Genomic DNA, 25,258 nt, shown 5'->3' on the forward strand with positions numbered 1-25,258 from the left:
CTTGGTCTGGAGTCAGGAAGACTTGAGTTCACATCTACCTTAAGACATTTCTGAGGTCTGTGGCTCTGGGCCAATCACTTAACATTTCTCTTTCTCAGTTTCCTTAATTGTAAAATGAAGATAATAATAATAATTGCACCTACCTCCTAGAAGGGTTGTGATGATGAAGTGAGGAAGTATATATATAAAACGCTTAGTATAGTCTGGTCATAGTAGGCCCCTAATAAACACCCATTTCTTTCATCTCTTTATCTCTAGGACATCTCCCCTTGACCTCTTGAGAAAATTATTTCTCAGTTCCTCTTCTACATATCAATCGGGGGACCTTGGACTCAGAACCCCTGAGACAGACCTACATGTGTCTAGCACATTATTGATCAAACACTGAATATTGAACATTATAGAATAAGTAACATAAATTATGGATACTGTCTGCAAGTCAGGGATAAAAATCTGGGTAGGAAAATGAGAGAGGGGTAGTTTTTTCTTGGCATTTTGTGTTTGATGGGGATGGGGTGGGAAAGGAATTGTGGGGGATGTGTCACATCTCTTCTGATAAGTTCCAGGAGGTTCCAGACCTTAAATGCCCGAACAAATTAGTTCATTGGGTAGGGTTGGTTGAGGGAGGGGACGGTGGCATTTTGGGAAACAGTGCCTTTTTAATATTGTTTAATGATATTAAAGGAAAATGCACTGAAAATATTGTTAGGTGAATTTGAAGTCAGAATACCTAAATGGGAATCCTAGTTCTGTTATGTGTTATACAGTCTGTGTGACCTTGGGTTAATTATTTAACTTGAGTGGGCCTGAGTTTCCTTATCTGTAGAACTCTGGCCTTCAACTATATGATCTGATCCTATGACCTGGACCCCTCTTTGTTGTGATGATGGCCTCTGACTTGTAGATTGAGTTTTCCTTTAAGAGGACATCATTGCTTAGCCTCACATTCAAATGCCATTCTACAATTGAGAGAACTGAAGCCCAGAGAAGGTTGAATAATTTGCCCAAGGTTATCCAGCTGTTTGGTAGAAACTAGAAACATGATCTCCTAATTGTTTAAGTCTCGGTTAGACCTTCTCCAGACCAAGTTAATCAGAGGCCAAAGTGGAGGGTGGTGGGGAGAGTAAGTGTACTTGGGGGGAGGCACAGCTGCCCATGGAGAGGGTAACTAGCAGGAGTAGGTCTAGGGTTGCTGACTACCCATTCACCTTTCTGAAAAAACCTGAGAGCATCTACAGACAAATGACTCCCTCATGACACTGGCCCTGCTCATCTGATGTCAGTTCTGTCCATATCACACCACTGTTGGTCCCTACTAGGGTGCTATGAGCCACTTAGAGGTTCTCTCATGGTAGTACCAACCTGTCACCCAAGGGCTCTACTGATCTGGGGATGAAACAGGTTGGCACCATGCTGGTGCCCCTTCAGGGTAAAAAACCAGATTCTTGGTTTCACTCCCAAGCAGCATTTGCAGGGCTCTTGCCCACTAGGTAAGCCTCACACTGGTGGGCATGGATAAGGATGTGGTTACTATAGTTACCAGTTTTTCCTAACCTTTTAGCAAATCTGCTTCCCATGAACAGCAGCAAAGAAAGGGAATTAGGCTAGAAAGCCAAGGATCCTGGGTCCTTTTCCTGACTTTAAGCATGCTATGTTGAGTTGTATTGAATCAATTCATGCCTCTGCTTCCCCCATTGTACAAAATGAAGGTGACAAGCTTTTCCACTGAATATGATCATGAACATTTAATGCTTATTGACTGATATATGCAATTTAAAAAAATAATTTTTAGTGATATCTTTTATCATCTTCATTTTCCAATATTCGTCTTTTCTCCACACTCCCAGAGAGTCATTTCAAATATTAAAGAATAACAAGGAGAAAAAACCCCAACTATGTAAAACTAGCAAACAGAAAAAAAGTCTTGATGTTATTTGAACTATTGCACATCCATAGTTTCCCATCTCTGCCAAGAAGGGAAATAGGTACATTCTCCGATTTATTATTATTATTATTATTATTATTTTATAATGATCAATATTGGACATTTGAATTTCATAGCATTCAGTTGCAAATGATTTATGGTTGTTCTTTTCATTTACATTGTTATAGTAATTGTTTTCTGCTTATTTCAACTTGCACCATTTTATATGTTTTTCTGTGTTTATTTTATTCATTGTTTCTTATGCCACAGTAATATTCTGTTACACTCTTATTCTTGTTTAGCCCTTTCCCAATGGATGGGCTCAATGCATTAAAGGAGCCAGAGAAACCTACTACACAGAGAAAGGTGCCTCTTTCTATCTCTCCGAGATTTGCATTTACAAATATTGTTAGAATGAATGAGTTATATTCTTGTCTTAAAATACCAGTCACTCTATGCCTGTAAATCTCTCTAGTCTCATCTAATCAGCAAGCATTTATTAAATACCAGCTGTATCCCAGACTCTGTGCTAAGTGGTGAGAATACAAAGAAAAGGTATCTAATTCTCCAGTTGTTACCTCTTGGAGGATCCTCAAGAGAATGGTAAATGAGTAAAAGTTAGGAAGAGAAGAGAAGTTCAACATAGAAGCAAACAAATCGGAACATAAGGTGTTGACTTCTTCCCATTTCAAGACAAGACCCTAAGATAGAAGCAATTGGGGGCAGAAAGAGATCGGGTTTAAACTCTATACTGAGCTAGGGAGCTTTAGTTAAAATGTATTTTTAAAAATGATCAGACCTGAAGCTGCTTATCATATCCCTCTTAAATCTTCTCTTCTCTAGGCTAACCAGTTCAACCCCGAGCTGTCCCTTTACTCATAAATCTGAGTGCAGGTCAGATTGGCCCATTCACACAGAGTGGGATCGCAGGCAGCCAAATAAAGATAGCTACAATGTCTAATGGATTTCCATAAGGGCAGGCCAAAAAAAAAAAGGATTCTACCAACCCTTGGGTTTAGAATTCTCTGACCCACTCAGCTCGATGGTCCAGTTCATATACCGCTGGACTTGGAGCGAAGAATATCTGAGTCCAGGTCCTGATTCAGACTCTTACTGCTATTTGACTCTGGGCAAGTCATTTAACAGTTTTGTGTCTCAATTTCCTTAGCTGTAAAATGGGGATGATAATTATCACGCCTACCTGGGATTGAATGACATAATATATTAAGTGCTTTGCAAGCCTCAAAGTGCCATATAGATTCTAGCTATTATTATTATTATTATTGTCATCACAAGAGCGATGGATAAGAAGCTCTAGCTCCTTTTCTGTCACTCAGAAATATGGATAGCCCCTAGAATTGTGAGCTGTCTGGCAGCTGGGTTCTTATTTTCTTGAGTGAGCCAACTTTTGGGGAGCACTTATACTGTCTCATTTCCCCCAAGCCAGACATAAATGGGGACTCAATGGGTGTCTGGGAAGTGCACTAAAGATGTCCAGAATCCTCCTTGTATGCATTTATTCATTTAGTTTGTATCTCATTCAATACATTTTATAGTTAGAGCGACTTGGGTAAAACTTTGTCCATGGTCCTTGAAATGCTAAATCTGATCAGCAATCCCAGGTGTTCTCCTTAATCTCAACCATAATATTTACCAACTGAGATTCAACACAAGATATTCGAAAGAATTTCATGGCTACTAAATTCTGACCTAGCCTTTAGAGGTTCAGATGGGATGGAGGCCCCTGAATTTGGCTATGATATCAGCCCTTTCTTTGGACTGATGCCTGGACTAGGAAATGGGAAGAGCGAGGGATTAGAGCAGACAAAGAGAGAAAGGGGGGAGATGCTAGAATGCCACAGAGAAGGGAGGGAGCAAGAGGAGAGGCCAATAGACCAGATGGAAATGAGAGATGTTGGAGGGAAGATGATGCAATACATCATTCGAGAGAGACCGATCCTGCCAGGGCATTGCTGAGAGACTGTTCTTCAAGTGCTCCAAACTTGAATTGCTATTAATTGATGCTCCTTGGGGACTGGGAGGAATTTCTCAAGGGCTTCCTCAGATTTGGAATAATCATTTGAGTCTGGAGGAGGTGTAAACAAAGGTGTGCTTGGTAGGGAAACTGGCAAAGGCTAAGGTAGTACAGTCCCCTGCTCCCTACTCCTCACAAGTACCCAAAGGTGAGCCTAGGAAACCTCATTTGTTTAAAACAAAAAACAAGCTCCATTGGCCAGATTGGGATTGAGAAGGGAGATCAAAAATGGGAGTAGACTTTCAGAAATACCAAAGCCTTCAAAAACTACTGCTACTCTACCTAAGAAAGGGAAGGGCCTCTAAGCTATAAGGCAGTCCTGGAGATTGGAGGGAACCCTTCTCTGCGTGTGGTTTTCAGAATGGGTGGGTTGGGAGAGAAAACACCCGATTTACGGTGGCCTTGAACCTCAGAAATGGGCATGAGTCATTGTTTGAGCTGAGGTGGACTTCAGGATGGGATCAGGGGAAAAGGGATGAGACTGAAATTGGTTTTTTGGGGGGGAGATCTGAGCTTTAGCCTCTCCTTTCTGTTCTTCATCCTCTCACTCCTAGTTTGAAAAGTCCAGTAGTGCTTGAGTCTTCATCAGCTGAAACTAAGAGCCCAAGTGTATCTGGCAAACTGAACCATGGGAGAGGCTGAGTGGATGTGAATGCTTTGTTGTCCTCCACCAGCTGAGATGGGCGAAGCTCAGGACTAAAGCAGTCAAGAGGTCTGGAAAGCCAGTCACTAAACAGCATTTTCCAAGGCATTAGGACATTTTGATCTCCTAAAATGAGGTAGGGAAGTGGACGAAAGGGCTGGATGTGTTCATGTCCAGCTACAGATATTTTCTAGGTTTGAGGACCCTAGGCTAGTCAGTCACTTCACCTCTGTCTGCCTTAGTTTCTTCATTTGTACAGGCTGCTGGATGGCACAGCAGATAGATATAGAGACAGATGACCTGGTTTCAAATCCTGCCTCAGATTCTTTGTGGGACTCTAAGCAAATCACTTCACCTCTATTTGCCTCAGTTTCTTCTTCTGTAAAATGAACAGAATAATAAAACTTTAAAAATAATAAAGATAATTTAAAAAGAATCAAAATTAAAAATTCATAGGGTTGTTTGGAGGATAAGCTGAGATCTTATTTGTAAAGAGCTTTACAAGCCTTAAAGCACTATCCAAATTGCTATTATTATTTCATTATTATTATTATTTCCTTATTTATAAACCATCAGGCAGCTGCCCAGGTGACTCCGAGAGGACACTCTTCAGTCAGTCAGTCGATAATCAATCAATAAACATTTCAGAAGTGCCCATTCTGTGCTGGCCACTGTTCTAAACAAAGATGACAGACAGTTCCTGTTCTCAGTGAGCACCGAATCTAGTGGGCACACGCTGCTATGTTATAAACTAGTTATTCTCAAACAGATTCAGTTCTCTGGCTTCATTAAAAGGATCGAACTTGTGATTTCTTTCACTGGTATTCCAAGCTTCTCAATAAAGATGCCATTTATTGCTCCAGAAGAAAACTGTCTGACTTGGGGTATTTGCAAGGTCCTCTGCCTCCAAAGCCAACTTTCCTCCCTAAGCTATATTTCCTCTAGTGGGAGAACATTGAGTAAGAAGAATGAGTCAGAATATTCTGAGATAGAGTTTCTTTCTTTCCTTCTGACTGCTGGTCCAGCCTATATTTCTACCCTCAACAGCAAGGGAAAGGTACTATCCTCAGAGCACTTTGATGCCCATTTGGCCTGTAAGACAGGGAACATGGTAGATGCCAGTTTTACTTTCTTGATAATGTGCTAGGTCTTATATAGGCCTTATGGGGCTATGTGCCTGTGATCTGGCATAAGCTGACTCTGACATGTAATGATAATAATGTTGATGATGATGATAGCCGCTAGTATTGATAGAACATTTTAAGTTCTGCAAAACATTGTACATATGTTATTTCACTTGATCCTCATGATAAACCTGAAGGCAAGTGCCTTTATCCCCATGAGGAAACTGAGTCTAAGAAAGGTCAAAGTGGCAACTTGCCCAGGGTCATCCAGCTCACAAAGTTCATGAAGTACGATTTGAAATTTTGTCAGCAACCCTGAGCTGCCTTAATGTACTTTGTCAGAGCAGTGACATCTTTACACTGACCCCCATCTCCTGTAGATAGGAGGGCAAAGGTTGACAATGGATGAATAGTCATCAAATCTTGCATTACTGTTGGTTGTTGCCCTAATCCACTTCTCCTAACCCACTTTTTAAAAATTTTTAATTTTTTTTAGTTTTTGTAAGGCAATAAAATTAAGTGATTTGCCCAAATTCATGCAGTTGACCTACTTTTGAGAGTTTGAGCTCTTCCCACATCCAACATCATGGAAAGATGAACAGCAGCTGTCATATTAACAAGGGTTGCCATAGTAGGATCTGTGACCCCTTTAGGGACAGTCTAGTGAAGCCTTTAGTGTACCCCTTCTCAGAATACAGTTTTTAAGTGCTTAAAACAAAATGGGGGGGCACCATAGTGCCTAGGCATTGCCTTGGAACCAGGAAGAGTCATTTTCCTGAGTTCAAATGTGGCCTCAGCCACTTAATAGCTGTGTGATACTGGGTAAGTCACTTAACCCTATTTACCTCAGTTTCCTCATTTGTAAAGTAATCTGGAGTAGGAAAAAGCAAACCACTCTAGAATCTTTGTAAAGAAAATTCCAAATGGGGTCAAGAAAAGTCAAATATAACTGAAATGACTGAACAACAACAACAGCAACAGCAACGAATAAAATATAGAGGACGACAAAGGAAACAAATTCTGTTGAAGTAGAGCTATGAAAAATATATAGTACATTAAGTATTATACTAGTAATTACTTTTGATATATTAATGATGCATTATAATATTAATTAAAATTAACTTCAGATAGGCTCATGGAATGGCCTTGGAGACTAGATAACTGATCTCTTGCTTTGGTTTCTGATTCTGCTGCTTGCTGTGTGACATGGGAAAGGCACTTCCCCTAACTGAACCCCAGATTTCCATTCTTGAAAATGAGAATCAAGGTGCCTGGTGCTTCTCAACCTCAAAGGTTGAGAGTTGATGAAATCAATATTTCGAATGTTATGACTCCTTGGACAAAAGTACTAAGATGATGCACCCATCTCAATATCAACGAGCCTTTTTTCCTTTTCTATGAAGGAGACTGTTACTCCCAAGGTTTGAGAAGAGAAGCCAGGCATCAGATATACTCATATTTCAATTTCCAGCTTTTGCCTAGGATCTCTCTCTCTCCATTTGTTTACTGGGTGTAGGTAGCCTGAGAGAATGGGGCGTCAGTCCCTCTCACAGGTGGCAAGGAGTCGTTAATTGGACTCTGGTGAGTCCCAGGTGCCCCTAGGAGCCAAGGGAGGCTTTCTTGGAATGTCTCTGAGGACATGTGTGGCAGTGGGAGCATTAGAGGTCAGAGCTGAAAACAAAATAAAACAAAAAATCAAAGTTTGGAGAGAGACCAGGGAGGGGACCAAAGAGAAGTCCAAAAGTTGGTGGGTAGAGAGAAGAGATCCAATAGAAATTGTGCAGCATAGGAGCCCAAGTACTTGGTATAGACTTCCTTTATTGAATTTCAGTCAGTTGTACCCCCTTGTTTGTCCTCCCCAAGTAATTTTCAATTCTGAAAAGTTTTCTTATGATTTCAGTCTGTGTCCTCCAGTCCCGGGAAAGATAAAGTAAGAAGGATGCCAGAGGTTACCTTGGAAATTAAAAAAGGTTTTTTTTTTTTGGTTTTTTTTTGTATCAGTCCTGATACATGATCATTCAGCCTCAGCTCAGAATGATTTCAGTGATGGAGAATCACTCCTTCTTCCCTCTTTGGACAGCTCCCATTGTCAGCTCTATTTTTTTCCCCTTACATAGAGCCTAAACCTACCCCAGCAACTTTTATATGTGTCCTCTGGGACCCTAGCAAAACAAGCCTAAACCCTCTTCCCTCCAGACATTATAATGCTTCTAGTAACTGCCTCTTATGGTTGTTGCGAAGCTCAAATGAGATCATATGTTGTGAGCATCAAATTAGTAACTTGTGACTGACAAAAGGCAGGGTTGGTGTGTAAAGTATTTTTACAAACCTTGAGGCACTATGCAAATATCAGGGCTTATTTTTCTTCTTTCACATATCAATCCTTTTAAGTTTCAGTAGGAAGCTATCATGTTGTCCTCTGTCCACCCCTTTCCCCCATATATCTTCTCTAGTTTCTCCAGCTAATCCTTATAAGGCATGATTTCCAAGCCACTGCCATACATGTCTTCATCCTTGTCATTCTCCTTACTATGAACTCTATAATCAATGTCATTTAACATAAGACCCCAGGTGTGACCTGACCAGGACAGAGGTAAATAGAACTATCAGCACATTTTTTTTTTTCTGGACATAATTTCTCTGTTAATTATTATTTTTTGGCTGCCTCATCACACTGTTGACTCTTTGAAATTATAGTCAACTAAAACCCACATATCTTTTTTCATAAACTGCTATTTAGCTAATCATACCTCCATCATCTTGTACTTGGGAAAATGAGTTTTCCAGGTGAAGGAATTTAGATTTTTTTTTAGGTTTTTGCAAGGCAAGTGGGGTTAAGTGACTTGCCCAAGGCCACACAGCTAGGTAATTATTAAGTGTCTGAGGTCGGATTTGAACTGAGGTCTTTCTGACTCCAGGGCTGGTGCTCTATCCACTGCACCACCTAGCCACGCCCCTAGATTTTTTAAAAAATTCTTTATTTATGTTTTACCTTGTAGTAAATCCCATCATTTTAGCTTGTCAAGATTTTCTTTTGTATCTTGATCTCACATCTAAAATGTCAAATGGTAGCCAATTCTCCCAGCTCTGTTTCCTCTTGCTTCTTCTCACCAAGTTACTGATGATACAATAATAAAAGGATCTCTAAGCTACTTACTCCATTAGGGATTCTTTCCAAATTGGCATCAATCCAATAATGATGACCTTTTAGGTCTAGTCATTCAATCAGTTTGAAAGCTAGTTAACTGTACTACCATTTTACTTGTATTTCTCCACTGTATTCATGAAGACAACAGAAGAGATTGCGTCAAATTATTTGCTCAGACCCTTCCTCCAGAAATCTCCTGAGGAACTGCAACTTTTGAAATGATTGCAGAGAGACATTGGATGAGGAATCACTTCTGTTACCCCCCCTTGGTAGAATGTCCCTGAATGATTGATTAGGTGATTCAGTGACTGGAGCGCAGGGCTCAGTCAGGAAGAGTTGAGTTCAAATCCAACTCCAGACACTAGTTTTGTAACTGAACAAATTAGTTAATATCTCTCAATCTCAGTTTTCTTGTCTGTAAAATAGAGATAATAATTAGGCATGCCTCTGAGGATTATTATGAAGATCAATTAGGTTGATATATGTAAGGTCATTTTCAAACTTAAAATAGTAATTATTTATTATTCTAGGGCTTTTGTGGTACAGGGGTGTGGCCTTTGAGACCTCCTGAGGTTAGTCTTAGGCCAACCATTCTCAACATCTTTCTCTGGGATGTTTCATGCCCAAGTAATTAAAAACAACCACTCCAGGGCTGAGCCTCTCTGATCTTATATAAGAGAAAACTACAGGCTTATCTTCATTACTCCTGGAAAGCTACTCTCCTGAATGAAAACAGATGGGCCAAGTGGCACAAAAAGAAGTAGTCTCAAGATGGGATATCTGGGTTCTAGTCCTGGTTAAACTCCCAATTCTGTCTGTGTCTTGGGAAGTATTTTTTTTAACCCAGTCTCAATTTTCTCATCTGCAAAGTGGGGATAACCAACCCAGTCTTGTGTAGACATGGAGAGAGTGTCTTTGGGTATTAAAGATGTGACAGGACTTCAAAAAATAGGATCTAAACAAATGTCATTGTATAAGTAAATAGCAAGGCTTTTATAGGTTCTCCATAAAATATAAGGTAGTTTTTTTCATAATTGTTTGCATAAGAGAGGGTTGCCAAAATATTGGCTATTTGAAAACTTTCTTTTAATCACACACAAGTCTTGGATGCAGATAGCTGAACAAAAAAAAGATCCTTAGGAAAAGCATATATAACTTGGAAGACAATTATTTTTCATTTAAGTCCCTTAGCCTGAGACTTTATAAATGCATCCTTTTTGGAAAGAGCAAATACTCTTTTGTTTGCTTCTCATCCCCAATTTGATCAATTGAGAAGCTAAGGCATAATAAGAGAAACAACTCGCAGTTATTTTGTGACAGAGAAAAAAAAATTAGACTTAAGTCCCTTGCAATTCAATCATTGCTTTTTCTGGTTTCTCTCAGTGTGCTCCCTCACCAAAGGTGAAGAGTTGACTTCAGCAATTTGAATTCTGCTATATTAACCTCTATCTTCTCAGGTCTCGCTAAGGGGCACACTGCTGAAATGGGACTCCTTTCCTACAGAAAGGATATTGGATGCTCCCTTCAGCTAGGACCTCTGAGCAGAGAGCTGGTTTGACTGTTTTGGACAGATGGGGAGATTTCCTTGGTCATGCAAGAAGCTTTCATTGCATGACTAAATCATGGACTCTGCAGAATCCTAGAGCTCCCTGGAGGTGGAAGGAACCTCAAGAGGTCATCTTATCTAGCCCTGAGCCTTTATGTAGACCCTCCAGTAGCTATTCCCATGTTGATGACTCTTCAAGGAGAGAGAAGCGTCATGCCTTCCCCCTGGCTGGAGTGCCCTGTCCAGCACTTGGGGGGCCACACCCTTCTCTGGGCTTGGGAAGAGAAGACCCCCCCTTCTAAATGGGCTTTGGATTGAGGTCACAGCCGATGGCGCACAGGGACAAAAGTGGGGGCAGGTTGTACCTTTCCAGAAGAATCCCTCCTCCCCATCTGCCATAGACCTAGGGCAGGCGGGCAGGGCTGGGGCTCCAAGATTAAACTACAGGCAGAATCTGGAGGAAAGAAAAGGTGCGAGGCTTGTTTGGGTGTGGTTTTCATTTCGGAAGTGGGGAGAGGAGCAGTCCGGGGCCGTTTGGGACAGCGGGGCCGTTTGGAGTCTCCCCGGGAGTGATGCTCGGACCTCTCGGGCCACCCTCTCCATCTCTCTAGGAATGTTTCAGCTCGCCCGCAGGGGCGCGGGGAAAGCCAAGCCTGGCATCCCTGAGCTGCCCGGGGAGGGAAAAGTTGTCTGGCAGGTGGCAAAGCGAGCAGAGGCACTTTCTCCCGGAGCCCGAGCGGCGCGGAGCCCCCGGCGATCCGGGCCGGAGCCCGGCGCGCCCCTGGCCGCACTCGCAATGCCCTGCGCCCCTGTCCCCCGTCTCCCCCCACCCGGGCCGGGGAAGACAGTCCCAGCCCAGCCGCCACTGACCGTCGGCATCGAAGTGCTTCCAGATGTCCAGGAACTGCGACGCCGACAGCTCGGCCAGGTGCAGGTAAGGGGGCTGCTGCTGTCCGGCCATGACGGGCGCCGCTCAGCTCCGCGCTCGCCCCGCGGCTGCCGGACGCCTGCTCCGGCTCTGCCCGGCCGCCGCCTCCGCGCCTTATATAGCGGGCCTCGGGGAGCGCGGGCGGCCGCTTCCGCTAGGGGGCGCGCGCGGCCAGCGGACGGGGCTCCGAGGTGGCCCAGGGGGCCCGGGAGGCCCGGGGCCGGCTGGGCACGATCGCGGGGGGCAGGGAGCTGCACCCCCGGGGGGCACCCTGAGGAGCAGCGCCTCCCGTGCCTGGGGTGGCCCCAGCACCGGCCAAGGGCGGGATCCAGATGGGGGGGGCGCCCCAGTCCGCTGGTCCCTAAGCTGGCTCCGTCCTGGCCTCGGGTCTTGCCGCAATTAGGGTCTCCAGGGTCAGGAGTCACAGAGCCATAGAATAAGGCTAGAAAGGAACTCTGACCCTCTGGCTCAGCTTTGCTCTGGGGATTTGCCAAGATTGCCCACTCTTGACAGGATTCACAGTCATAGATGATTAGAGGTGGAAGGGAACCCGGTGATCATCCAGCTCCATTCTAATCTCTGAGAATTTGCTAAGAGATTGCCCACTCTTGATGGCATTCACAGAGCCATAGATGATTAGAGGTGGAAGGAAACCCAGAGACCCTCTAGCTCACTTCTAATCTCTGAGAATTTGCTAAGAGATTGCCCACTCTTGACAGGATTCACAGAGCCATAGATGATTAGAGGTGGAAGGGAACCCAGAGACCCTCTAGCTCACTTCTAATCTCTGAGAATTTGCTAAGAGATTGCCCAATATTGACAGGATTCACAGAGTCATAGATGATTAGAGGTGGAAGGGAACCCAGAGACCCTCTAGCTCACTTCTAATCTCTGAGAATTTGCTAAGAGATTGCCCACTCTTGACAGGATTCACAGAGCCATAGATGATTAGAGGTGGAAGGGAACCCAGAGACCCTCTAGCTCACTTCTAATCTCTGAGAATTTGCTAAGAGATTGCCCACTCTTGACAGGATTCACAGAGCCATAGATGATTAGAGGTGGAAGGGAACCCGGTGATCATCCAGCTCCATTCTAATCTCTGAGAATTTGCTAAGAGATTGCCCACTCTTGATGGCATTCACAGAGCCATAGATGATTAGAGGTGGAAGGGAACCCAGAGACCCTCTAGCTCACTTCTGCTCTCTGGGGGTTTGCCAAGAGACAGTTCGATCTTGACCCAAGGTACTTCTGAACTGCTGCCTTTGAAGACATTTAGTGCTTCCTAGATGGAATGCTGGGGTTGCCCTTGACCCCATAGAAGCTGAGCCTAGCACTGCCATCAAGAATGCATAGCCGGGTGGCGACCTGCCTTTCACTGCAGCTCCTTGGCAGCTTTGTGTCCCCTCCCTGCTTCCACCTGCTCCATGACTAGGAGCAGCAGAGATGTGAATTAATGCTCATTAACACATGTTAATAAGTGTTAGCTGAACAATCTTCAGAAAAGAAGAGGGAAGAGAGAAAGAAGAAGGAGGTGAATCAGAGAGGTCAGCAAGGGTGAGGAGAGAGTGAAGAAGGGACCTCAGAAGGGAGGAATTATCTGCCAAATGAAGAGAGAGGAGGAGAGACGCTGGGTAGTCCCAGTGGTTGTGGGGACCAGGGCAAATCACATTATACCCTTCTTCCCAACTTTTTTTCATGGTTGAGAAGCCCATGAAGAGCAGCCTTGAAGTGGAAAAACCCCACAATCTGGGTCTCAATTTTTACAGCTCTAAAAGATAGGGAATTGGATTCAATGACCTGGCAGATCCTTTTTGGCTCACTTTCTAAGAGAAACATGCTATTTTGTATTTGGTTTACAAAATTCTTTCCCCCAACAGTTTTGAGAGATTGTTAATATAAGAGTTATAATCCTCATTTTAAGATTGGAGAAACTGAATATCAGAGAAGTGATTAAGTGACTTGACCAGTGTCCCACAGTCCTAGAGTCTTTAACTCTTAGTTCAGAGCTTTCTTCATGATGTTCCCTCTGTAAATGACAGACGGGCGTCATGGCCTTAGGACTACTGCTACTGCTATTCCTCATGGTGGTCCAAAAGAGAGAATGGGTTACCTTATTAATGGAAATTATGGGGTGATTAATATCCATATGATCTTTTAGGACTTTTTAAAAAATGCTAGATGACATGAGTCACTTCTTTCTTTCCTACCTGATGCTTCTCTGACTCTGTCCATCCACATAATTCATTATATCCACACTGGTTGCATAGGAACCATAGTGGCCACCTCTATTAGCTATGACAGAAGAATGGAAATAGGGGGAGGAAACTGGATTGAAGTCCTCCTTCAGGAAATTGAAGACTCCTTGTGATGCTTATGCTCACTCTCAGTTATCCCTTACCACAGATGTCAGTTTTCCCCATGCATTCATCCTAAGAGGAATGAAATAAGCACTGTGGTTTTAGTTGGAGCAAACTCTAAGAAATTCCCTGGCCAGCACCATTCTGGAAAAACAGTGGAAGTTACAACCCCATAGGAGGGCAGTCTCCTGCAGGGAATATTGGATAGACAGACTAGATTTCTGGGTTATCAGCCAGTGAGTTCTTTCTTCATCAAGGGCTAAAGACTGACATCATTTCCTTGATTAGAAAATTATGAGTGTGCTACCTTTTCATTCTGCAAATAGGGTGGTCAAACTGAACAGCTAATATCTAGAGAGCTGATGAAGATTGTCAGAGTAGGATCATGATGACATTTAAATCTGCTCTTGTAAGCACTAATGGACCCTTTGTCTCACTATTGGATCTCCCTGGGTCCCAGTATGGGAAAGTTTAAGTCTTTGAAATTCCTTCTGTCCCTTACTGGAAGGGAGGACATCTAAGGCAATGATGTCAAAATCAAGTCTAAATAGGTTCACTAAACCATACTTAATGTGACCACTGCTGGTTACATTTTTGTTTTAGGTTTATGCAAGGCAATGGGATTAAGTGGCTTGTCCAAAGCCACATAGCTAGGGAATTATTAAGTGTCTGAGGCCAGATTTGAATGGTCACATATTGATATAGAAAACCACATATTATCACTATCCTGTGATATTTTTATTTATATTGCTAAATATTTCCCAGTTATATTTTAATCTTGTTCTAGCTCCATTTCTTCATGTTTGCCACCTCTTGGTATAGTGTTCTTACTTCCATTTTACAGATAAGGGAGCTGAGGCTCAGAGTGAATAAGTGAGTATATCAAGATCACCCTGCTAATAAGTATCAGAGCCAAGGAAGCTCTTCTTAATTTCCCCTGCTGCTTACCAGAGATGATACTCAGATTTCTGTGGGACAACTGACAAGGAATTTTCAAGTCAATTAGATAGTGATCCCAAGGCTAGACCCTCCCTGTGATACCAGTATCCCCAGAGACTAGAACTCAGTACTCCCCCAGGATCATCTTTAAGGGTAGCTGAGGCTCATTCACTCCATTCCTCTGATCAAGGAACCCCTTTCCCCTTTGGGGGCTTCTCCTTCCTCCTTTAATTATCCGGTAGACTCTTCCAAGACATAAGGACTTGCTGCTATGATAAACAAGAGTAATGGGGGGAGAGGAAAGAACTCCAGGTTCTGCATTCACCTGGCTGGGGTTTGAACATCTGTTGGTATTTTTGGTTTCATCAAAGAAAAAATTCAGAATCTAGACCCCTCTCTCTTTCTCTACCTCTCAATATTCTTTCCACCCTCAGCCCTTTTGCTTTTGGATACTTTTTCTTTGGTTTTGTTTCTGGTCTTTTTTGACAGTTCAGAAAGGTCAGCCTGGCTGCTGAGGGTACCAGTGGAGCCAGTCTTGCCTCCCAGACATTCAGATGAAAGGGATGCAGGAACACAGTGGTTTCCATAGAAACAGGTGTGTGTGTGTGTGTGTGTGTGTGTGTGTGTGTGTGTGTGTGTGTGTGTATGGTGTATTGGAGGGGAGAGACTGGATGGTCCCCAGAGGAAGGAGGAGGACATGTTAGGGAAGTGAGCATAAAGGGAAGAGGCTGAGACCCTGAAGCACAGTTGGCATGTAAATTTATGAGCATCTCATTCTTGCACTCAAGGGATTCTGGGTCACCCTGATGAGGGCAGAAGGTTCTTTGTCAGAGGACAAAGAAGAGAAAAGATGCTGTCCTGGTTAATGATGCATTAAGTAGTTTTTTGGGGTACCCCTCCACCCTTTGCTGGTATGGACTACTATTGCAACTCCCCCTTGAAGGTAGTCAAGGTGTTGAGTGGGGAATAGCTATAATATGAATGTCCTGGAGAAGTTTTAGGTGATCCAAAGATTGTGGATGTGTGAAGAAGGCAAAGCATGTGACAAGGCAAGTTTGCTGTATAACCATGGAGGAAAGCCCACATTCCTAATCAATGAAGTTCAGCTGAGAATTGAAACCATAAGGCAAAGGGCTCTGGTAGGATGACTTCTGGGCTGGAATTAATGAACCAGATTCTCATCCTGTTGCTACCACAGACTTATTTTATGATCTTGGATGAGTACCATTATTCTTCTGGGTCCAATCTGTAAAATGAATCTAATCATTCAAATCCTTCCTACAATAGTGTAATTTAATGCAACCCATACAACAGAGCCAGCATCATTAAATGTCTATAGTGTATAAAGCACTGTTCCTTGGAAAGATCATATAAAATGAGAACAGAATAAACTTTTTGGAAGGGAAAAGTATGTGGAATCATGAAACAAAGAGATAGTGAAGCATTCCTTTCCTGTGACAGTAGAAGAGTCCAAACTTAGCAGGGACCTGATAACAAACTGCTGGGCTTGGCCTGTGCCTGAAGGGCCTGGCAGTATGTCCTACCTGGGCACTGTTAGTAAACAGACCTGTCCCATTTCCTGGCTAAACAGGACTTCCTGATGATAGGGAAACTGGGACCATCACCAAAACCAAAGACAACCCCCCCCAAAAAAAGACTTCTCTCTCCTCCTCCCTCCCCATACAGACAGATGGATCTCTGGGAGTGTCCAGTCCCCAGGACTCCTCAAGGATGCAGGGAGGGCTTTGATAAAAAAAAAAAACTGAATGGATAGTTATCCTGTGACCCACTGCCATTCAGAAGAAAAAGGAAACTTTGCAGCCTCTGAAAAGTCATCCTAACATTCCATACCCATAAATTCAAGTGATACAATCCCATTAACCCTAGAAAGGAAGCAACTTGTACAAAGGTCTGAGTCACATTGGTACTCCAAGTAACTTATAAAGTCAAATACCAAGAGAGAAGCCAAGGCCAGATCCAGCTTGCCTTTGGAGGTTGAATCACCTTGGTGCCTCAAGGATCTCAAGAGGGGGCTGCATATTCTGTCTCTCACTGTTGGGGGAGAGTTGCTTTATATTTATTTATTTATATATATTAATTTTATATATATTATATATATATAATTTATATTTGTGAATATATTATTCTGCATGTAAAGTGCAGAGGAAAAGAATAAGATTTCATTCATTTCCAAGATCTGGATTCAATTAGGCCCAACTAATTTCAGGGACAATTAGACTGGGAAGGAGGTAGATAGGTAGAATCAGAATGTTCAGACCAGTCAGCATTTTCTAGGCCTCAGGCATATACTAAGGCCTTTACTAGGCACTACATGACAGGGGTTCTTCATCTGTAGTCTGTCAGCTTGAAAAATTGTATTTCAACATAATTGTTTTCCTTTGACAGGCTGTGTACTTTATTTTATGCATTTAAAAATGTTATTCTAAGAAGGAATTCATAGGCTTCATTGGACTATCAGAGCAGTCCATGATCCAAAAAAAAGTTAAGAACCTTTGTTCTAGGATCAGATAGAAGGCAGAGAGTAATAATAATAATGATAATGATAATAATATGATAATGATAATAATGAGAGTCAACATTTTGTGTAATACTTTAAGATTTGTAAAATGCTTTACATTTGCTATTTCATTTGATCCCCATAGCAACCTTGAAGTGAAGTAGGTGCTCAGAAAATATTTTACAGATGAAGAAACTGAGACAGATAAATATTAAGTGACTTGGATCCTGTAGTTTCTAAGTGTCTGAGTTGGGATTCAAGCTCTGATCTTCTTGATTCTATGCCTAAAACTCTAGAACTGTACTACTTGGTCAAAGTAAGTTAAATCAGTTAGCATTTCTGAATTGCCTACTTTGTGTTAGACCTGATGCATCCTCCAGTAGGGATACAAAGAATGGCAAAAAATAGTTCTGCCCTTCAATGAGCCAATAGGGGAGACAATATGCAAACAAATGTGTACAAATGACATAGACAAAATAAACTGGAGATTGTTGTTTGTCCTTTGTTCTTGAAGATGATCATGATATCAGGGAGGTGATGCCATGACATGGACATGAATTAGATTTGAATGAGAGGGTGCTGCTCTAAGACACCAAGCCTCACTTTCTCCTCCGGAGCCATTGGGGTCCACTAGTCAGATATATTCACAGAAGGACGGTATTAGCTAGCATTAAGGGGGCCACCAGGAAGAACTTCTTTTTAAAATTTAATTTATTTTTTCAATTACATGCACAGGTACAGGTAGTTTTTAACATTCATCCATTTGCAAGTTTATGAGTTTCACATTTTTCTATCACCCTCCTTTCCCTTCCATCTCCCCATGGCAGCAAACAATCTGGTAAAAGTTGTACAAGTACAATTGCATTTAACATAATTCCATATTAGTCATGTTGTGAAAGAGGAATTAGAACTAAGGAGAAAAAAACATGAGTAAGAAATCAGTAAGAAAGAAAAAAACATAAAAGTTTTAAAAAAGTTTTGCTCTGTATTCGGACTCCATAGTTTTTTCTCTGGATGTGGATGACATTTTCCATAACATATCTCTCAGGATTGTCCTGGATCACTGAACTGCTGAAGAACAATGCGACCATCATAGCTGATCATCTTACAATGTTGTTAATGTGAACACTGTTCTCTTGGTTCTTTTTATTTCACTTAGTATCAGTTCATGCAAATCTTCAGATTTCTCTAAAGTCCAACTGCTCATGATTTCTTTTTCTTTTTCTTTTCTTTTTAAATATCTTTTTTATTTTTCCAACTATGTGCAAAAATAGTTTTCAACAATCATTTTCTTGAATTTTACATTTTTCTCCCTCCCTCTCTTCTCCCCCCATCAGAGAACAATCCAATATAGGTTATATATATATATATATATATATATATATATATATATATATATTTATGTTAAACATCTATCTGGAAAAATTTCTTACAGAAGATGGAATTTTAACTGACTCCTGGAAGAATTTAGGAAAGTCAGGAAACAGAGATAAGGAGGGAGAATATTGAAGATATGGGGACACCCAGTGAAAATACCTAGAGCTGAGATGAAGAGTCTTGGTCCAGGAAGAGCAAGGAGGTTGATGTCTGACTCTAACCACCTAGATGAAATCTCTACCCATAAGGAGTCTGTAAAATAGTTGGGGACCCATCTCAAATAATTTAGAAATCTAAACCGACTTCTTAGCAAGAATATATATCAAGTTAGGTGGATGGAGTCAGAAGGACAAGCTCAAATCTGATCTCAGACACTTGACCTTAGCTTTGTGATCTTGAATAAGTCACTTAACCCCATTGTTTCACCAAAAAAAGATAATATATCAACATAGGTAGTGTGGTGTAGGGGAAATGGAGAATAGAGATATAGGTTCAAATTCAGACCCTGATACTTAAATGATATATTGAATTTCCTGTCTACAAAATTAGAATAATAAACCTTGTAGTACTTATGCCATAGTCTTGTTTTGAAGAAAGCACTGTTAACTTTAATGTTAACACTGGAGGCTCTATCCACTGCTGCTGGGCATTTATCTGATTCTATTCAATATTGAGAACTGGGCACTATTGATCCCATACTCACCTGATAATTATATAATTAACCAAAATCAAAGAGTGCTTGGGTTGCCAATCTCCTTGTAATTCTCAGAGAGTTTGTTCCCTTTGTTTCTTGTTCTGTCTCCTTGATGGGTGACAGTGTTCTTTTCATTGGTCTTAGAATATAGACTAAAAATTTTATTGAATAAGATGGGGGGGAAGGAGGAGGGTGAGAAGACAAAGGAGCAGGAGAAAAAGGAGAAGGAGGAAGATGAAGAGGGGAGGATAAAAAGAAAGAAAAGAAGAAGAAGCCTAATCTATATTTCTTTTTTGTAGGCTTTAAAAAAGTGCTTTGGGATCCTTAAACAGAGATGTCATGGATGATGTGACATGAGTTGCAATTTTTTTTGTTTGTTCTTTAAAGGTGGACAGGTCTGTGATTTCATTGGCGGAAGGAATTTCTAGGGAAAGAAACTACCACTACTTCAAGTACAGATCCATACTTGCTCAACAGCTTTTAGTTTTATTTTTTAAAATGTATTTTATTTATTTTTTAAATTAAGGCAGTGGGGTTAAGTGGCTTGCCCAAGGCCACACAGCTAGGCAATTATTACGTGTCTGAGGCCGGATTTGAACTCAGGTACTCCTGATTCCAGGGCTGGTGCTCTATCTACTTTACCACCTAGCTGCCCCCACCCAACAGTTTTTAGTTTTAAAGCAGTAGTTCATTTTTTTTTTTTTTTTAGTGCCATGGACTCCCTTTGCCAGTTTGGTGGAACTTTCTCAGAAGTTGTTGTGTTTTTTATTTTTTTTAATGATTAAAAGAAATCATTGTTCAAGGATATAAAATATTTCATTTGGAGGTTAGTGAGACTATTTTTCTGTGTAAGTCAATGCATCTCCCTGAAGGTTAAGAACCTATGTCTTAGACAGTTTCCTGGGGCACTGAGAAGCTGTGACTTACCCAATATCACATAGTCAAGATATGATAGAGGCAGAACCAAGGCTCTCTTGACTTGAATTCTCCATCCTCTACACTAATGGTTTCAAACTCAAATAGAAATGGATTCACTACGTCATATGTAAAGATCCCACTGGTTGTTTCTTGATTTAGCTTTAAAATAAAAATTTATCTATGATTTATTAATTTTATTTACTTTGTTAAATATTTTCCAATTATATTTAAAATAAGTTTTTGTTAACATCTGTTCTTTACATCATCATAGTTACCCCAAGTATCCCACTTCCTTCTCCTTCTACAGAGCCATCCCATATAATTAAAAGTATTTTTTTAAGAGAGGAAATAAAATCAGGAAAACTGAATAGTATATTGAAAAAATCTGAAAATCTGTGTAGCATCTGTAAACTTCCCAAAGTGGTGGGGTTGGGGCTGCCCTCTCATTTTTTTATACCAGTCCTTTGTAATTTTGTTACATTTACTTTTGACTTTTTGATTTAAATTGTTGCAATCATTATATATGTAGTTTTCATGGCTTTGCTTTTTTTCACTCAGCATCATTTCATAAAAGTTTTTCTATGTTCCTCTTTATTCACCCACATATCCTTTCTTACAGTTTAATCTGTAAAGATGATCTGTTTGAGCTGGGCTAGAGAATATTGTTGGGGGTGGGAAAGGGGCTATATGTTTGATGCCCCTGCAGCCAGATGCCTTTTGTTGTTGTCAGTTATTTCAGACTCTTAATGACCTCATTTGGGGTTTTATTGAATGGTTTGCCATTTCCTTTTCTATTTCCTTTTACAAATGAGCAAACTGAGGCAAATTGGTTAAGTGACTTGCCCAGGGTCACATAGCTAGTAGTGTCTGAGACCAGATTTGAACTCCAGAAGATGAGACTTTCTGACTCCAGGCCCTGGAACTCTATCCACCCTGCCATTTAACTACTCTCCCCCCACCCCAATAAAACAAGAAAGGAGTATTGTGGGAGCTGCAGCGGGGGGGGGGGGGGGGGGGGATGGATGTTTGACACCTCTGAAGCTGAATGTTTTACAGCCACTTAATGCTCAGATAGGCTCATGTCCCAAGAGTATGCACCTGAGGAAGACAAATCTAATTGTCTATTTGAATTTGGTCCTGAAAAGTTGTGTGGATTTGGTGACACTATTTAGCATTCTGTAACAGAGGTATTACCAGCACTTTGATGGAAATTAGTTGAAAGCCAGCCACAGTCAAGAAGGGAGAGGGAGAAGGAAAGAAAGGAGGAGGATCAGAAATTGGACACCACATACAAGCTTGGGGGATCATGGGGATGCATCTTCTGTAACAAGGCCACACAGCTAGGTAATTATTAAGTGTCTGAGGCTAGATTTGAACCCAGGCACTCCTGACTCCAAAGCTGGTGCTCTATCCACTGCACCACCTAGCCGCCCCCACTAATAATCTTTCTAAGGCTATCAAATAGAATTGTTGGTAAGTTCTTTTAGCATCTTCTGTGAACATCAAGTATTCCAAAGATTTACAAACTAATATTAGATATTTCAATGCAGGTAGTATTAACTTTTTTTTTTTGCAGTGCAATGGGAGGGGGAGTTAAATGACTTGCCCAAAAGTCACCCAGCTAGATAATTATTATTAAGTGTCTGAGGTCAAATTTGAACTCGGGTCCTCCTGACTCTGGGACTGGTGCTCTATCCCCTGCAACACCTAGCTGCCCCAATGCTAATTATTCTTAGTGTACTGTGATGCCCTGGGCAAGTCTGCAAAACTGCACAGTACTCCCTCACTCAAATCCAATTCATGTGCTTGTCATGGCATCACCTCCCTGATGTCATGGTCTTCTTTGAGAATGAAGGACAAACATTATTGTCATTATGGTAAGAGTCGGCTGACCCCAAAGAGACAGATTCTCCCATGGGAATCAACTCTCCCTTACTCCCTAATCTCAAAGGCTAAACCTTTTCTGCCTAGACTCTCATTAACAAAATATACATTCTTTAGCAAGAGACCAAAGAATAAGTACTACAGAAAGGTAAAACGTTAGTCCCATGGGAACTGGGTGCTAGCCTTAATTTTCCCTTTCCTGCCCCTCTATGTTCTGAAGTTTTTTCTTTTTTCTAGAGAGTCACTCCTTTAACCAAGAATTTTTTAAAAGGTGGAAAAGAAAAAAAAATTAGGAAAACTAAACAGCATACCAAAAAAGTCTACCATGTGTAGAGTCCCAGACTTGTAGTCCCCCATCTCTATAAAGTGAGGGGTGAGGAAGTACCTTCCCCCATTCTTCTTTGGGAACAAAGTTGATTTTATAGCTTCATGGTATTCAATTTCAATTGTTTTGTTATTCCCTCCATTTACATTGTTGTAATCATTGTCTCTGTTTTTTCTTCTTACTTCATGTTGAAACAGTTCATATAAGCCTTTCCACATTTTTCTTTTTTTATGATATTTATTGTTTATTATAACAGTAATATTCCATTCCATTCCTTTTTTTTTTTAGTTTTTTTTGCAAGGCAAATGGGGTTAAGTGGCTTGCCCAGGGCCACACAGCTAGGTAATTATTAAGTGTCTGAGACTGGATTTGAACTCAGGTCCTCCTGACTCCAGGGCATGTGCTCTATCCACTGCACCACCTAGCTGCCCCCCCATTATATTCTTAAAAGAATTTGTTTAGTCATTGTACAATTGATGGGCATCCATATTATTTCAATTTTTTTTGCTACCAAAAAAGTGCTGCTAAAAATACTTAGGTGGATATTGTAACTTTTTTAATCATTAAATTACTTGTAATGCATATCTGGAATGAGTCGAAGGGTATGGACATTTTGGTTTATAAATTATAATTGTTCTTTGTATTATGCTATTTGCATAATTTCAGATTGAATAGTTAGATCAATTCGAAGCTCCATAACAATACATTAATGTTGGACAAATAATTTCATTTCTTTTGATCTCAGTTTCTTTTCTTTTTAAATCTTTTTTGCTTCAAATCTTATTGTTTAAATTTTAAATTTTAAAGTTTTAAATAAGAGCATGCATTAGATAATCTCTCAGATCCCTCCTGACCACTCTTACAGAATTGCTAAGACCTAACAGATATTAAGCATATACTATGTATAAGATGGGAGACAAGGGAGAGGGAAAGGATATGTATATTAAGCATCAGTCACTGTACTAAAGCACTAAAAAAAAAATCTCATTTGATTCTTACAATATCCCCAGGAGAGCAGTACTATTCTTTTTTTTTTTTTTTTTTTTTTTTTTTTAGGTTTTTGCAAGGCAAATGAGGTTAAGTGGCTTGCCCAAGGCCACATGGCTAGGTAATTATTAAGTATCTGAGACCAGATTTGAACCCAGGTACTCCTGACTCCAGGGCTGGCGTTTTATCCACTGCGCCACCTAGCCACCCCAAGCAGTACTATTCTGATTTCCATTTTTCCAGTTAAAGAATCAGGGTATTATCTTTACACATATTTGGGAAAAAAATAAAATGCTATGGGGGCAGAGAATAAGTATCAGAGGCAGGATTTAAACCCAGAAAAAAAAGAATTGAGGCAGACAGAAGTTAAGTGACTTTCCCAGGGTCATATGGTAAGTGTCTGAGACTGAATTTTAACTGGATCTAGGTCAGGTAATGCTAATTTGAAGCCCAGAGCTTTATCTACTCAGCCATATAGTTCATGATAATGCTATGTATGTCTTAGGTTCATGCCCTAGTAAGGAGAATAAAATACAAATACAAACAAGGTAAAACATTAAAACACAACAAAAGCACTAATACCAGTGTTTCAATGGGGATTAATTGAGTTAACAACAGTTAGGTATGATGGGGAGGGCAGGAATTGAGACCCACAGATAAATTTATAGGATAGTAGGGCTAGAAAGGAGGGATCTGAGAGATTATCTAATACACAGTCTTTTGATGTCCTCAGGAAACAGAGTTCTAGAAAGAGTGAGATATTATTTATTTGATTCTTATTTGTAGGTTTCCCAAGAGAAGGGCATGGTAGGTAAAGGAAAACCCAGGCCAACCCCATGGGCCATGGCACATTCCCATTGTCCAGCCAACCCTGGAGGGCTCCTCAGACTCCTGCTTTTTTTACTGAGCTAGAGTTGTGGTCAATGACCTGAGCAGTGGTGCAAAAAACATTGCAATGAGTTGGATAATCCAATTATGGGCAACTGACTGCGCCAACCCACTGGTAGGACTGCAGTGAGCCAGGAACACGGGGAGAGAAGGGAGTAGGCAGAAGGAGATGCTGCTGGCCCCTAGCACCATTAGCCCTGGCTTCAGTTTTTAAAGGAAACATCCTCTTTTTGTTCGGAGTCAGTTGCTAAGTGATATTTCTGCATAGAATGCGAATGCCAGCATGGCCACCAGGCAATCTCTTAGGCAGGTCCAGAGCTTTCAGGGCACATGAATGGTGCCAAGGTTTTAATAATGGTCCTGGTCCAAAAGAGAAAAAGAAATAAGAATTGCCTTACATTAGTCTAGATAGCATTTTGTTTACATTCATGGTCTTGCTGGTTCCTCACAACATCCTTGTGAAAAGGGGGAACAAGGATTATTGTGGTACCTATAAGAATGAGGAAACTGGGAAAGGAAAAGGCTGGGTGCTGGCGCTTTAGAGGAGATGATGATACTCTTATCACAGCACCTATTTCTCCGAATAAAATGCTCCTTCTTTTGCTTCCAGGCACTCTTTCTGCTATTCCCTGAACATCCCTGGGATCCTCTTCCCCTTCTTCTTGGACTATTGATCTCCCTGGATTGAAGTCCCAATTAAAAATCCCAACTCCTCTTAATTCCTATTTATCCAATTTAAAGCTTACTTTGTTCATGTTTCTCTTCCATTAGATTATAAGATTATAAGTACAGGGATTGTATTTTGCTTCTTTATGTATCCCCCCAGAGCTTAGCACAATGCCCATGAATGTCTGTATACATGTGCATGTGTGTAGATAAGAATGTATATATGTATGTGTGCATATATAACTAACCAGTACATGCAGGTCTGAAGATGTGTGTACAGGGATATGCATGTATATGTGGGCAGGTGTGTTTGCATGTGCACACTGCATGTCTCTATATGAGGGTGTCTATACACTC

At 41.1% G+C, this 25,258-nt stretch overlaps 1 protein-coding gene across 2 annotated transcripts in view; it reads right to left on the bottom strand.

The window, feature by feature from the left end:
* The window catches only part of CALB2 (calbindin 2), a 28,498-nt gene extending 17,117 nt beyond the window's left edge, over window positions 1–11,381 (bottom strand). For both annotated transcript variants that reach the window (XM_074222768.1, XM_074222776.1), the window contains exon 1: window positions 11,291–11,381. In XM_074222768.1, coding sequence (XP_074078869.1) covers window positions 11,291–11,381 — 91 coding nt within the window. The remainder of the gene's footprint in view (window positions 1–11,290) is intronic.
* Between the last annotated feature and the right edge of the window lie 13,877 nt (window positions 11,382–25,258).

This window comes from Macrotis lagotis, chromosome 1, assembly GCF_037893015.1.
Source record: "Macrotis lagotis isolate mMagLag1 chromosome 1, bilby.v1.9.chrom.fasta, whole genome shotgun sequence".
NCBI lineage: Eukaryota > Metazoa > Chordata > Mammalia > Peramelemorphia > Peramelidae > Macrotis > Macrotis lagotis.